At 40.7% G+C, this 16,755-nt stretch overlaps 1 protein-coding gene across 2 annotated transcripts in view; it reads left to right on the top strand.

Moving 5' to 3' along the window:
* The window catches only part of NNT (nicotinamide nucleotide transhydrogenase), a 1,308,245-nt gene that overhangs the window by 985,009 nt on the left and 306,481 nt on the right, over window positions 1–16,755 (top strand). For both annotated transcript variants that reach the window (XM_044076912.1, XM_044076918.1), the window contains exon 17: window positions 16,526–16,705. In XM_044076912.1, the coding sequence (XP_043932847.1) occupies window positions 16,526–16,705 (180 nt within the window). The remainder of the gene's footprint in view (window positions 1–16,525; window positions 16,706–16,755) is intronic.

The raw sequence follows: 16,755 nt of genomic DNA, 5'->3' as shown, positions 1-16,755 counted from the left end.
CAAACACAGACAACTGACTACTTATTTCCAAATGTTGGCAACAAAGACCCAGTTTTCTGCAAGAAATATTCTGCAGGCTTTGGGCTTCATGGCATCCTGCATACTACTAATTATATATGCAAGACTGCATATGAGGAAACTTCAATGGTATCTAAAAAGTGTTTGGACTCAACATTGCCACAGCCTGGAAATAATAATTACCCTCATTCCATGCCTGCAACAGGAGTTTCGATGGTGGGCAAAAGCCTGTCACCTCAACATGGGACAGCCATTCACCTTACCCACAGCCAGGCAGACATTGAAAACAGATGCATCAGATTATGCCTGGGGGGCCCATATGGCAGGAAGATGTATTCAGGGCACAAGGTCCGCAAGTCAAATGCATCTACATATCAATCAAAAAGAGATGCTAGTTGTTCAGAATGCCCTGACAGTCTTCAAGGATATACTTCATCCAGGACAACTACTGATAAAGACGGAGAATACTACAGTCATGTGGTACATAAACAAGCAGGGGGGCACACATTCCTACCCCCTCTGCAGACTAGCCATGAACTTGTGGGACACAGCATTGACTTAACAAGTACATCTGCAAGCACAATTCCTGCCAGGAAGGATAAATACTCTGGCAGACGAACTAAGCAGAAACATAATGGATCCTCACAAGTGGAAATTGGATCCACAAGTCTTCAGCATGATAACAAGGAACTGGGGGTGCCCGGACATAGACCTTTTTGCCTCCCCTCACAACTGCCAACTACAGAGATTCTGCACAAGGACTTATCACAAACAAGCATGGAAAATCGATGCTCGATCTTTCAGCTGGAAAAACCTAACAGTATATGCCTTTCCTCCTCTGCCTCTCCTCCCTAAGGTATTCCTCAAGATCAGACAAGAGAGGCCAAAAATGATGCTGATTGCCCCAGACTGGCCCCGCCAGCACTGGTACCCAATCCTAAAGAGCTTGTCTCAATGCCCAGCTTGGACATTACCTCAAATTCCTCACTTATTGACTCAACAAGACAGTATGATACTGCACAGCCAACTCAGGACCTTAAACCTGGCAGCATGGCGAATAATGTAGCCATTCAAGACACACCTCTCTCTAAAGCAGTGATGGATGTCATTTTGGAGGCCCGGAGGCCTAGCACCAGAAAATCTTATGCAGAAAAATGGAAGAGATTCTGTGCTTGGAACCAGGCACAAGATATTGACACGACTGTTCCAAATATTCCTCAGATTTTGCAATACTTAACTGAGATGCTGGATAAAAGCCTTTCTTTTTCATCAATTAAAATTCCTGCCTCTGCCATTTCAGCTCATTACAATACAGAACCACCTATGTTTTTACATCCATTACTAAGGCAGTACCTCAGAGGGGCCAAAAACATAAGACCTCCAAGGAGCACCAATACCTGCATGGGACCTCAACTATGTCTTGGAAAAACTCACACTGCCTCCATTTGAGCCAGCCTCTGTTGCTGATATAAAATTCTTATGCTGGAAAACAGCCCTGCTCCTAGCAATTACCTCCGCTAGACGAGTCTCTGAGTTACAGGCACTCATGGCTGTGGAACCTTTTATCATTTTCCATCCTGACAGGGTTTCTTTAAGGACAAACCCTACATTTATGCCTAAGGTAGTGTCCAGTGTGGCCCTTAACCAAACAATTCATTTGCCTACTTTTTATCCAAACCCAAAGAATAAGGGTGAGAGACTTCTGCATTCTTTGGACATTCACAGGCAGCTACGCTTCTACTTGGACAGAACCAAAGTTTTCAGAAAGACGGAACAACTTCTAGTAGCATATGCTGCAGGATCACAAAGAAAGCCTATCTCAAAACAGACTATTTCAAAGTGGATAGGCCACTGCATTTGTTTCTGCTATTCACAGCATGGCAAATCGGTGCCTAAGGGCATTAGGCCACATTCAACCAGAGCAGCAGCCACTTCAGCAGCCTTCCTCAGAGGAGTACCAACCAAAGACATTTTAGAGGCTGCAACTTGGAGTTCAGTGCATACTTTTACAAAGCACTATCACTTACCTCTCTACTCTAAGTCCAGGGCAGGCTTTGCCACTGCAGTTCTGCAGGGCCTGATAGCCTCTCCTAATCCTATTTAGCTCCATCCTCCCAACCTTAGCTTTGGGATTCAACCCAATTGTAATGACTGCAACAGTGAAACACGATGAACATAGTACAGTTGTGTACCTACCATAAATGTAGATGTTCGAGTGTATTCACTGTTGCAGTCCAGGTTACCCTCCCACCATCCCCCCTTTTTACCTTGCTGGGACTTATCTGTACTTCTCTATTCTATACAATCTATGTGGTGTATTTGCTTGTAGATGAAGGAAAAGTTGATTTTTGTATGTGCATGCTTATTGGCATAATTTAGCCTACCATTTTAGGGGCACCTGACATCTGGAGCAAGAAAAACTGAAGAAAATGGTGTTGGCTGCATCTTTTATATCCCTGACACAATGACATCAGGGAGGAGGCGACAGCATCTGATGCCGGACCTAGACTTTGGAACTCAGGCCAACTGCGGGTAGCCTGCCAGCAGGATAACCCAATTGTAATGACTGCAGCAGTGAATACACTTGAACATCTACATTTATGGTAGGTGCACAACTGTACTTTTTTCACCCCCCCCCCCCCCCAGAGAACTCCATCTAGGTTTTCAAGTGTCCCTTGAAAAGCATTGCTTGAGAGGGTTGAGTCTATTTGGGTATACCTGACCCCATTCTCTGTCTTGAGAGCCCATCTGCGTTGGCACTGCTATTCCCACTGCGGTGTTGCATTGACAGATATGCTTGCAACCCTAGGCTCCACCTTAGCAACTTGGCATTTTGTTGGCTGGCTCTTGTAACCATGTTAGGGGATTGTGATCTGTAATTACATTGAATTTCCTTCCATACAGATAAGGCTGAAGTTTTCTGTAGTGCCCACACTATGGCTAGACATTCCTTTTTTACAGCTGCATAGTATTTCTCCCTGGGTTGGAAGTTACGACGAGATAAACCACTGGGTGCTCTTCTCCTTCTGAAGAAATCTGGCTAAGTACAGCCCCCACCCATGGTCTGAAGCATCCACCTGCACAACAAATTATTCGCTGTAATCTGGACTGGCTAGCACAGGGGGGCCTCCCAAAGCTTCTTTAAGCTTCTGGAATGCCTGCTCATATGCTCTGGTCCACACTACCTTATCTAGCCTGTTTTTCCTTGTCAGGTCTGTGAGGGGAACTTTCTGTAGTACCCTGCTGTCCCTAAAAATGCCCTCACCTGCTTTTGGTAACGGGTGCAAGGCCATGCCTGAATGGCTTCCACTTTGGTAAGTTCTGGGCTGATCTTACTACTCCCCACTCTATGTCCCAGGTAGGAGACATCTTTCTTACCCACATGATATTTGCTGGTCCCTCTGTAGCCTGTCCAGCACCTTCCTGACATGCTGAAGGTACTCTTGCCAGAAATGGTTGTAGATGGCAGTATCATCTAGGTAAGCCAGGGCAAAGTCTCCTGCTAGGATATGATCTACCAACCTCTGGAAAGTCGCTGGGGCATTTTTCATCCCAAAGGGCATCTTTGTGAACTCGTACACGCCAAATAGAAATCGCAAAGACTGATCTTTCTCTAGCACTGGGAGTCAAGGGCACCTGCCAGTAACCCTTGGTAAGATCAATGGTAAGATCTTCTGTCCTAGACATGGGGGTAAGCATCTGACTCTGTGTGACTATTTAATTTCCTGTAGTCCACACAGAACCTTGTGCTACCATCCATCTGTGGTACCAGCACCACTGGGGAGGCCTAGGGGACTGTTGGACTCCTGAATTACCCCTTATTTCCAACATTTCCTGCATCTCCTCCCTCAGACTCTGTCCGACTCTCTCAGGCACCCTATAAGGGCCTGCCTAACAGGTCTTTGGGGTCCTGTATCCACCTGGTGCTGCACCAAGTGGATGCACCCTGGTTTCCAAGTGAACATGTCCCCAAACTCCTGTAACACTGCTCGGATGTCTCAAACCTGGGTAGGAGATAGCTGCAGGGACATTGCTACCCCTTCCACTGAGGTGTCAGTCCGAGCCTGACTGTGGAGATCAGTCACCAGATCTCTGTCAGACTCCTACAGCAATCCACTGCAAATATTCAGCACAAGGGCCTCCCTATCATTGTAAGGTTTCATCATGTTAACATGGTACAATTTGTGCTCCAGCCTCATGCATAGCAGTTCCACCATGTAGTTAACATCGCTGACCTTTCTTACCACCTTGTTAGGGTCCCTCCCAAGCTACTTGCAGCTTGTTGTGTCTGACAGGAAGGAGAACCATTACCTGTTGCCCTACAGCATACTCTCTAGCTTCAGCATTCCTGTCATACTTTTTTCTGCTGTTGGGCGTCTGCCAGGTTTTCCTGGGCCAATCCCATTAGTTCCCTGAGCCTTGTCTTGAGGTTTATGACATATGCCACAACAGACTCCTGGTGAGATTCACACTCACCCTTCCACTCATCTCGAATTAAATCTAGAGGCCCCCTCACCCTCTGCTCATATAACAACTCAAAGGGTGAAAAACCTGTGGATTCATAGGGAACTTCTCTGTAAGCAAATAACAGATGGGGCAAATATTTGTTCCACTCCCTATTAAAATGGTCTGCAAATGCCCATAGCATGGATTTGAGTGTAGAGTTTAACCTCTCAGCAAGACCATTAGTCTGGGAATGGTAGGAGGTGGTCTTTAGGTGTTTCACCCCACAGTTCTTCCACAGACAAGCCAGCAGGTCTGACATGAAATTGGCACCCCTGTCAGTCAGTATTTCTTTTGGGAAAGCTACCATGCTGAAAATCTCTAACAAAGCATTTGCCACCTTTTCTGCCTCAATGGAGGACAGAGCCACTGCCTCAGGGTATCTTGTAGCATAATCTACTACCATTAGGATGTACTTTTGCCCTGCGGAACTTGGGGTACACAGAAGCCCCACAATATCAATAGCTACCCTCTGAAATGGCCTCTCAGTCACAGGCAAAGGCGTCAAAGGAGATTTCACTTTGTTCCCTGCCTTGTCTACTTTTTAGCACTGCTCACAGTTCTTGCAGTACCCAGTTACATCTCTGGAAATCCCAGGCCAATAAAAGTTCTGCTTAATACGTCTGTTTGTACGTTTTATGCCCATATGACCTGCAAAGGGAATATCATGGGCTATGGCTAGAAGTGCCAGACGCTAGGCTCTAGACAGTACCAACTGCTGTATTCTCTTACATTCTAGCCCTCCCTCAGGGGTCCACTCTCTGTACAGTTACCCTTTGTCCCAGTATACAGATTCTCCCTTCCCTTGAAAATCAGGTGCCTCACTAGCTACCTGCCTCAGGCCTTGTAATGTAGGGTCTGACAGCTGAGCCTGTCTCAACTCTCTCTTTGTAACCCTTCCCAGCTCTCCTTCCACAGGAAGTCTGGCATTTTCTGACAGTGGTGCCTCACTGTCAGCCTGGGTACTACTACTACTACTCACCTCTGCCCTTGCAGTCACTCTGTCCAAGGGAACATCAGTACCCACAAGCAGCTGTGGCTCATCTTCAGTTTCACTACTACAGGGTAGCTCCCTCCCTGAAGAACCACCTCAGCAGTCTTGGCTGCAAGTGTGCGGTTGGTCTGGGTCTTCCCCAGGCTACCAGACCCACATGCTTGTCGCCAAGCCTGACTGCGTGTAACTGCATAAAGACATGGTACTGCCTCTTCAAAATCCTTCCCTGTCAGGACATCTGCAAGATGTTAGTTTGGTACCCCTGCTGTCTCAAAACAACCCACTATTGGCATTTTGTCTTTCCCACTTACTGGCTCCCTCACCTTTTGTTTGGTTTATCCCGTTCTCTCCAGATCCTCAATAAGACTCCCAACTGGCGCAGCAGTAGGGTTCCGATTATAGCTGAGTAGTCAAGCCAAAACCTCGAGTACCCTCTCTGTCCAACCAGTGCTTCGTGTCCCTGCCCAAGTAGCTGACACACATCAGCCCAGCCAGATAGAATTTTGTAAATAATTCTATGTCATTGTAAATATTATGATCCACAGGCTGGCTTCACAAATGTAAGAAAACTGTGTTATTTGCAAAGCTTCAAAAGTAACCACAGTGCACCCTACTGGAAGAAAGTTGATAAGTAAAGAATTTATGACTGTGTGTGATCTCAAGCTAGGAGACAGGATGTCTGAGCTAGGAAATTCTTATCAGCTTTTCTCCAGCAGGGTGCACTGAGGTTACATTTTTGAAGTTTAGCACATAGCACAGTTTTCGTAAATTTGTGAAACCAGCCTGTGGATCATACTGATATTTACAATGACATAGAATTATTTACAAAATTCTATTTGGCTGGGCTGGCAGCCCCTCAGTTTTTCACAGACGCTTTGAACAGATTTTCAGATAAGGTGACAGAACTGCAAAACTCAGAGGTTGAAATGAAGAAAAGGCTGGCTGAATACAAGACTGCACAAGAAGAGATGTTTAAAAAAAGTAGAATTAGAGGACAGAGCACGTATCGAAAATCTTAAATTTTCTGCTGTACCAGAGAGACTGGGAGGAACAGACTGTATTAATTTTATGAAACTACAAATTAGCAACTGGATTGGTATTCTACAACAAGAATTGTTAATTGAAAGGGCACATCGTGTGTATGCTCCAAACCTGGCTGTGAGAAAACAGTCTAGATGTTTAGTAGTAAAAATGCAGTCTTACCAGCAGAAGAAGTTGATTGTGACAAAACTGTTGCAGAAGGACAAAAGTACTAAAAGTGGGAGACAGCAGAGTATTTGGAGAATGATTATTCATTGCACACCAGGCAGAATAGCAATACATATATTCCATTATGTAGGGAATGCTGAGAAGCAGGAGTGAGATTCAAACTGTTGTATCCAGCTATCCTTGGATATTTTTTCCCTGGAGGAATACAAAAAAATTTTGATGAAGTACATGCTAAGGAAGTAATACAGATGTTTGTCCAACAAAAAGTGAGCTGCGAAAAAGGAAGAGATTCTGCTTCTTGTGGTTCTGGTAATAAAGACCACAGAGAGACTGTGCCAGTGAAACCTTTCCCAGTGTTTCAACGAAAAATGATTGAGAGAGAGAGAGAGAAAAAAGCACAGAAGTTGACTAGAAGAATCGAGAGTGCACTGGAGAGTTTGGGAGATGGAGATTAACAGGAGTAGAACAAAAGAATCTGGAAACGTTGGACTTCCTTGAACTTAAACCTGTAGTCTAAAGCATATGCCCTACTTCATGTCATTAGCGTTTGGAGACTAAAATCATTAACTTGGAAACTGCCAAATGTTGGATTACAAAGCAGTAATTGTATTTGTGAAACAGGACAGAACAAGAAAGTTTGGAAATGTTGGATTTGTTTGAACTTTGTTAAACTTTTATGGGACTCTAAAGCATATGACCTACTTCATGTACTGAGGAGAGGAGAAGAGGCGGGAGAGAGTTAATTGTAAGCAAAATCGATTGTCTTCTTAACAGTATTAAGTGCTGTATGATTTTCCCTGCATGTTATAAAGTGTTTTTTTTTTTTCAGTTATTTTTAAGTGTAATAAGGATACTAATATAAGTAGGTGCTTCTTTTTATTCTTTTTGTTTCCAAACGGAATGTAGACCCAGGAACAGCTTAAGAATCCAGTATAATCCAACTTTATTGCCAGCAAAGAACTATCATAAGCGTTTTCGCAGTGAAACTGCTTCATCAGATTTCATAAAGCATATAATCAAACCACTTATAAATAAGTGAACCAGTTAAAGCTGACCAGTCGAAACATCCAAATCTTAAAGTAACACTATAAACTGTTCCTGAATAATAAACTGACAAACCAATTTACTAAAATTGCATAAGTACAAACTACATGTATACATATAAAAATATATTAAAATATATACATGTATAAGAATCATCTAAACAATGGTCTAGCTTGGAGCATGGGTTTAATAGGAACCTTGTCAATTAATCCATGACCAGATTCACTTCTAAGTTTAATTATCCATTTTGCTTCTAATTGTTCAGTGAGATTCCTTGTATCACGTCCATGTTTGCCCTCAAATATTCTCCCAGTAGCTAAGAACTTAAATTTATGCTGTGATGTAGTGTCCTTAATATGTTTAGCAAGGGCATTACTTAACATGCCGGTTTTAATGTAATATAGATGTTCTCGTATTCTATTCCTTAAAGCCCCATCAGTCTTACCTATATACATTTTTTTGCATATTTCACAGTGGTCTAGATAAACAGTATGCATAGACTTGCATGTAGCGGCATTATTAAAAATATATTTTTTATTATTATGATCAGGATGTAAAAAATTTCCCTTGCTGTCTATATACTTACAAACATTATACTTCCCACATGGTTTAGTGTAGTTTAGGTCATGGATGCCAACAGTTTTCTTAGAGTAACATAGCTGTATATAAATCCTGGTTCTTTACCAGCTCCTCCTTTAATTGTGTCATCAGTAGCTAGACTGGACCAATATTTCCTTAAGACCTGTGTATACTGGTCACCATCACTAGAATAATGCACGAGTACTTTGAAATAATTTTGCTTCTTACATTTTCTAGAATTGTCACACAAACTCACATAGGTATGTGAAAAATAAGGTTTAGCTATATCTTGTCTTAGGCTTGTCACCTCTTCATTAACATGTTGTACATCTTGTTCATGGTAACCTCTCTCTGCGAACCAATTCTCTCGTTTGACTCTGAAAGTCAGCATCATTAACCTTAAGCCTAGAGGCCCTGAAAACCTGTTTTTAACTACATTTTTAAAAATGTGTGGTGGGTGCATGCTGTCACGAAAAAGAAGATGATTGCAGTGACAAGCTTTTTTATAAAGCTTTGTAGAAATTGCACCTTTTTCATCAACCATAATCCGCACATCCAAAAAGTCTATGCTTCTATCAGAATATTTGCAAGAAAAGTTAAGTACTGGAATTTATTTAATTGTCAAAGGCATGAAATTCTTCCATGTTATTCTCCCAAATTAACAAGATACCGTCAACAAATCTACAATAAAAAAAATCTCGATTTACCTAATGGTCCATTATAATATATTCCAGCTCCCAAGCAACCATTACCATATTGGTGTAGCTATGGGCACAAGAAGTGCCCATAGCTATGCCTTTCTTCTGCCAATAATATACAGCATTAAATAGAAAAACATTTTCCAAAACAAGCTTCAAAGAAACACAGTATAAATCAATTTTATCTGCCATAATGTCTGTATGTTCACTTAAATATTGTTTGTTACTTTCCAATTCTGCCTCATTAGGAATAATTGTAGAGAGTAACTTCCCTTCAAAACTAACAAGTAAAAAAATTAACATCAAATACATGTCCATTAATATTAAAAAACAAGTCTTGCAAAAAAAAGTTTAGTATCTCTTAAAATGTAAATATTAGAATCTGAAAAAGGTCTAAGTATCTTCTCAATAAATATAGATATAGGCTCAGTACACTATTGACATCCAGATAAATCGGACTTAACGGTAGATGTATTGGGTCTTTATGTAGTTTCAGAAGACCATATATAATTTGTATAAGTGGGTTCTCTACCGTAAAATAATCAAATAAAGACTTATCAGTAGTTTTACTAGTAAATAAAGACTTTAGCTTAGATTTAACAGAAAAAAATAATGTAATCAACACGGTTCTTATTAACTTTACTATAAAAACTAGTGTCAGCTAGTAACAAATTAATTTCCCTGTTATACCAAGAAGTATCTAATATAACTATAGATCCACCTTTATTGGCCGACTTAATTGTAATGTTTTTATTATTTTGAAATCTATGTAGATAATTAAATTCATCCTTAATTATGTTATGGTGCCCATATTTATTACTTGCTGTCATATCAGATTCATATACCTTATAAAATTCATCAATGCACAGTTTCTCAAAGGCAGCTACTAGTGGATGTAAATTAGGAATAAAATTACTTGTTTTCTTTTTTTTAAATAATTAAACAGCACATTATTTTGTGACATATTAATATTGTCTTTTAAATTTAGTTTTGACAACAAGTTCCTAGTAAATGATTTCAGGTTCAAAATTACCTCTATGAAATCAGTGTGTTGCATACGAATAAATAAGAGTGCTTTGGATAAAAATCTGAAATCCGGTCTCCGTTAAATCACAAGAAGATAAATTCCAGACTAAGTTGTGTTGTCATTTATCCAGGTTTTTTTCAGCAATGGCACTTCTGTTGCTTCCCCCTCTGGTTTCCTCTTCATCCATGGATGGCTCTTGGATTGTTGTTTCCCTCGTAATTTTTCTTTGTCTTTTATTGGCAGAGGAAAATTTAGCTTGGTCTGAACAGGAGATGTGGCTTTTTCATTCAATTTAACATTGTCGATGTTGTTATTGGCTCTGTGTACTTGTGCTTCAACTAGGAAAGTCTTTTTCCTGGTTCCTAGGTCTGTAGGAAGTGACATATCTCTCTTCTCTCCATTTGAACTATATAAGGGCATTGTTCTTGTTAAAGCAGCACTCTGATTGGTTAAGGAGTGCGTCGATCTATCTGTAACTAAAGGTAGTTTATTTGACTCTTTTACTAGATTAGGTGAAGAGTCAGTCCTTGGCCATGTAAGAACATGGCCTTTGTGAAAGTCCAATTGGTCACGTACTAATTTTTTAGCTTTAATTTTAATCAGTTTCTCTTACCCAGGAAGACTGAATGCTGTAATTAAATCAAAAGGTGCTTCAGCAAAGTGTTAGTTTAAGGGTGTGCATACTTATGCAAGCAGATTATTGTATTTTTTTTATTTTTTATATTTTTTCCCCTCCCAAATTTATTGTTTTTCAATTGAATTGTACAGGTTATCGGTCACATTAAAGGTGGGAAAAATTTTGAAATTATTTATTGTGGTCACATTTTTTTTATATCACAAAAACCTGGCATTTTAACAAGGGTGTGTAAACGTTTTATATTTATTTATTTATTTACATTTGTTGACTGGGAGAGTCCAACTGGGCACAGGTCCGTTTTCAGTGAAGGCCCGGGGAGAAAAGCTCCACATTAAGTATTACTTGCATTATACAGTTAAAAAAACATAGCATTTTAATATAAACATTAGTCCAGCTGAGGACGCAAGACAAGAATAAAACATAGATGTAAAACAGCTGTAGAACATAGTACAATTTTAAAATATGGTGACATATACTAAATATGGTTGCAAATTAGTTGAGATTCATCAGTAAACATTTGATACAATCTGTTTTTGAGGTACATAGCCATTAGCAGTTGTTGCTACAAGACGTTAGTATTATGTGGTAGGTAGCTGGGAACATGAGTAGCCATGCTTGCTAAGAGTAGGTTGTTAGGGGGCCGAGAGAGGTTGTAGGTAGGCAGAGTGGATGGTATTGGGGGGGGGGGGTTGCAAGGGCATATCTGGCAAGTTTGCAAGTGTGATTTTAGTAAGGATTTGAAGTGGGTGCAAGAAGTTACTATATATATATATATATATATATATATATATATATCTCCCAAATATGCAACACTATCTAGAAGATTTTGGATCTTTGCCTGGAAGTTCTTACACAGGTAATTTTATACCCCAAGCAGACTTCAAATAATTCTTCCTCAGGTAGACAGCAAATGTTGGAGGTGTGATGGGGCAGAAAGAGGTAACTGGGAAAAATTTTTCTGGGAGTGTAATGAGTTAGTAGACTTTAAAGATTCCCTGCAGACTGCTCTATCAGAGATTCTGGGTGAGCAAGTTGGATTGACTGGGAACATTTTTTGTTGAGCTGTGATACAAACTTGGAATTGCGTAGATGTTGTAAGGCCTTGCTGATTCTAATTATGATGGCTGTCAAAAAAGCAGTTACTAAAGCAATGAGTGAAAAGGTCACACAGAAAATCCAGTAGTAAAAACTAAGTGAAAATTCAGCCAAGCTAGAATTTCCACTGAGTGATCCCTCTAACCTCTTGTATGAGAGGCACATGAAATATATGCAAATGACCCTTATGAACATCAGGTGTCTCAGCTATATGGCAATTCTGAATGCCCATGATGTTTTTCTTTTTAAGTCGTTTAATGGACAAATTCAGGCCAGTAAGCAGTTACTAGAAAATGGAATCAAAGTCTAAACCAACTTTTCTAGAAGTAGTGAAGGTAATAATAGAGTTAAAAACAACTGGAACTGGGATCGTTAGAAAATGGTAGGATCAAATTACATAGGAAAAAAATGGGAACTGTGGGATCAATACATGCAGAGGAGGAATGATGTTTAAAAGAAGGCAGGATTTGAATGAACTATGTAATGGTTGACTAACAATGACTGGATATATTAAAAATGATGTATAATGTTTGCAGCTACAGTTGTGTCGCACAGTTTGGACTGTGTAATGTTTGCAGCTCGTGATCGAGATCGTGTCACTATGGCTTTTTGTCATTTATATAAATTTAACATGGCCTGTGTCATACATGATAAAGATGACTCTTGTTTAAAAAACAAAAAAAGGAAAGAAAAAAAGAAAATATTTCCAGAAAAAATTCAGAGAGATACCCCTCTTAGGAGGCCTCAGTTTGGCCTCCCCTCCAAAACCTACTCCTCCACCCCCTTCTCCAAAAGACTCTCCCTTTCTTTTCCTTTGTGGAAAGCCGTAACAACAGACAAGTGGGTCTTAAGCATCATCAGTGGTGGTTACTCCATGTCTTGGGAAAGCAGTCCGACTCTTGTTAGAGTACTCCTTCCTCCTCCCAACCAGGTATACCTGCTAGACCCTATTGTGTAAGACTGACTGACCCAGAGAGAGCCATAGAAGAGGTCCCCCACCCTATTCAGGAAAGGGTATTTTACTTCAGGATCTTCCTTGTCCCAAGGAAAGAAGGTCAGTGGAGACCTGTCTTGGACTTCTCCAGGCTAAAACCCTTTCTGATATTTTCCACCGTTACAGTGCTGCCCTTACAGACTCTTCTAGCTTTCTTAGTTGCTCAAGCTTTTCTGGTATCCTTAGACCTAAAGGATGCTTATTTTCATATTTCTATCTACTTCCCTGCAGAATAGTTATTTGGTTCTTTACTGGGTCTCACATTTTCAGTTTACTGCTTTGCCTTTTGTTTTTTCTACAACTCCCAAGTTTTTTTCTGGCTCCATAGTGGCTTGTTTGCCGCACTCAGGACATACAAATCTTCCTTACCTGGATGACCTTCTACTCCAGGCTTTATTCAGGGACAATCTTCTAAATTACCTCCATAACATTGTATGACTTTTGACTCTCCTTGGGGTCACCATCAATTATACAAATCCCAGCTCATTCTCACCCAACAGCTGACCTTTCTGTTATGCTTTCTGGGTACATCTGCCATGCTGGCTTCTTTTCCCTCAGGAGAAGGTCACCTTCTTAGCCACTGAGTTCTTAATGATTTTCATTGGGGATCATTGCTGGGCCAGACTGTGTCTTGGGTCCCTGGGACTCATGACTGCCACTATCTCTATGCTGCCCTTTGCCATATTACACATGAGGAAAATGCAATGGTATCTGAAATCCATGTGGTCCCAGCACTCTCACTCTCGTGATACCCACATTCCTCATCTTCCCTCATCACAAAGAAACTCCTTTGCTGGAGCAACAAGGTTTTCTGCCTGCCCATGTACTCAAAACACATCAGCTTAAAGGAAATGAGGGCACTTCTACAAGCCCTACAGGCCTTCTCACATCTTTGGAAACTAGACATTTTTCTGGTGCACATGGACAACACCACAATGGGGTGGTGCATAAAAAAGGTGGGAGGCAAAGATCCTGTTATGGGACAAAGCTCAGTCTTACCTACTAATATATACTGATTTCCAGTCTTATAATGATTCCGTAATATGCATGTTAAAAACAAATATAATTTGAATGCAGGACTGTGGCAGGACTATAGAAAAGTACAGTTTTCATAAACTGAAGTTACTGTTGTTTTTCAAACTGCATTCTTTTAATATGTAACAGGGAAACATAAGTGTTGAAGGAGCAGAGGCATATTAACTTGAGTAAAAGAAATTTGTTAGCCTGACTCCAGGCTAGGAGTGTGTTGTTGCTAGGGAAAATTTGAAATATCCAAGGTCAAAAAACAAGATCCTTGGAGCAGGTGGGTCATGTAAAAGAAGGTGTTCACGTGAAGTCCAAGGCAATGAGAACATTTCTGAAGTCATTGATTTGTTAAAAATATTATTACATTATTATCTTGCATGATTGATTTGACAAGCAAATTTATAAAAGATGCTGTTTTCTTTGTTCACTGAGACTGGTTTACCAACTGCTATGAAGATTTGTCTCCCAGTGCCGTAAATAAAACTTCTGTTTACACAAGACAGCACTGGTTGCCCCATATTTTTCTCATATCACAGGGAAGTTACTGGAAACCGTATTTAATCACCTAACAGAAAGAGCAGCTCCTTCATCCCAATCTGACTTCTCAAAATCTAACCCTCTGGATGATATGATTCTAATCCGTACAAGACAAAACTTTTATTAAGAGGTTGTTCGAATCCTACAAGAAGCCAGGAAGCCTAGCACCAGGAAGTCTTGCACAGCCGAGTGGAGGAGATTTTCCATCTGATGCTTTAAGTGCAAACTCCAGCCCCTTCTATCGGACACCCCCACAGAACTTCAATACTTCTGTGACATATTACATTCAGGGTTGGCTTACTTTTTCACTAAGGCTTCACTTATCTGCTATTAATGCTTGCCTACCTTTGGAGCCCCCTGTCATCTGCAGGACAGAGTTTAAGATTTTTTTGAGGAGAGTTTTACACTTTAAAGTCCCAAGGAAGTCTGTCACCCCCCCATAGAACCTTAATTTTGTTTTTGGAAAAGTTCACTTTACCCATTTTTGAACCAGCTGCTTTGACTACTCTAAAATTCTTCACCAGGAAAATAGAGACAAAAACAAGCCAAAACTTGAAACCAAAGAACGTAGCCAAGAAGCGACACCAGCGAAACCAGTAGCTCAAAATAATTCCTTTATTGAATACAAAAACCACCCTTGAAGACGAGCGCTTTCGCTCGGTGTAGTACCGAGCTTTATCAAGTTACATAAATAGCTAGATGGTCCAGATTATATAATAGTCCTAAAAACCACGTGGTCAAGTTAATCAATTAACCTACTAAAATTCTGCACTTGGAAAGCAGTGCCCCTCCTGGTTTTGACTTCAGCCTGCAAGGTCTCAGAACTCCATGCTCGCATAGCTATTCCACCCCTCCTCATCTTCCACAAAGACAGAGGTCCTCAGGACCAATCCCTCTTTCCTGTCAAAAGTGGTTAGTGAGCTTACCATCAACCAAGCAATCAGTCTGCCTACTTTTTTCCCCAGCCCCCAAAATAAGGAAGAAAGAGTATTACTCTCTTTAGACATTCACAGACATTTGAGGTTTCACCTAAACATAACTAAATATATCAGAGAGGCAGGTCAGCATTTCATCTCCTTTATGGATTCCAGATTAGGACAACCACTTTTCAGACAATCTATTGCTTCCTGGATCTCAAAGGCTATTTCCTTCTGCTACTGTCACCATGGTAAAACTTTACCCATGTGGCTAAAAGCACACTCCACTCGAGTAGTGGCTTCATTAGGTGCATTCTACAAGGAGGTGGATACCAGGTCCATTTAGGAACCACGTCATCTGTACATGCCTTCACAAAACACTAAAGCTAGTTACATTTTCCAGGTCCCGGGCAATATTTTATTCTGTCTGGCCTGTTGGACTCCTCCAGTTTTTCCTGTTAAGCCTGCTACCCTTTTTCTCCCTCTGTACAACTTTGGTAGTACTGCATCAGTGACTCATTCAGAGTATAGTACAGTTATATAAGAATGTACCATAACAGTAGATGTCCTACTGATCACTGTTTTAATATTCCTTCCCTCCCACCTTATCCCCCTTCTTTTTTCTTATTGGCACAAATACTGTGCCTTACACATGCACATACATATGCACAGACACTCAGTATTCCAGGATTTTACAGCTGTTCTGGAAGGGAACATGCTTACCTTTTTCAAACCAATACTTCCTGGCTCACCTGTCTCCTTCCTTGGTTCTCTTCATTCTGCTGTTGTCTTGGAGTTAGTCTGAGGATCTCATCTGTACGTCTGACTTAGTACCCAGATGCCTATGAGCTAAGGACGTCATTTGGATGTATGTTCTAGGACAGTAAAGCTTTGGCACCCCAGCCAGACATTGGTGACCTCTAAACCCATCTGTTAAGAATACTGCAACAGTGTATGACATCTACTGTTATGGTAAGTCCTTGCACAAATGTACTTTCTGTTACACTGTGTGGCAGAGTTGCTGTAGTCCTGAAGTAGCTGCAAAGCTGTTCTACTCATTTACCTTTACTGAGCAGGGCATGTGATCTGTGGAAGACAGGCACCTGAGAGGAGGTAGTGCTAATGAATCTGCATTAGAATGGGATAGTGTGAAATTTTAGATAAGAATAGTTTTGTTTTATTTACAGAGTGCTGATGAGTCCAATTCATATATATATTTTTTGTCATTTTTCTTTTTTATTCTGTAGGGTGTAACTCTTACTGCTGCTATTGGTGGTGCTGATATGCCAGTAGTTATCACAGTATTAAACAGCTACTCTGGATGGGCTCTATGTGCAGAGGGATTCTTGCTGAACAATAACCTGCTAACTATTGTTGGGGCTTTGATTGGCTCTTCTGGAGCTATACTTTCGTACATCATGTGTGTGGTAAGGAATTGTCCTGTATGTTTTGAAGAATTGTTCTTTATAAAAGTTAA

The sequence above is a fragment of the Protopterus annectens genome, chromosome 1.part1, assembly GCF_019279795.1.
Source record: "Protopterus annectens isolate FY-2018-M chromosome 1.part1, PAN1.0, whole genome shotgun sequence".
In the NCBI taxonomy this organism is placed as follows: Eukaryota; Metazoa; Chordata; order Ceratodontiformes; family Protopteridae; genus Protopterus; species Protopterus annectens.
This window is presented reverse-complemented; position numbering and strand designations above follow the sequence as displayed.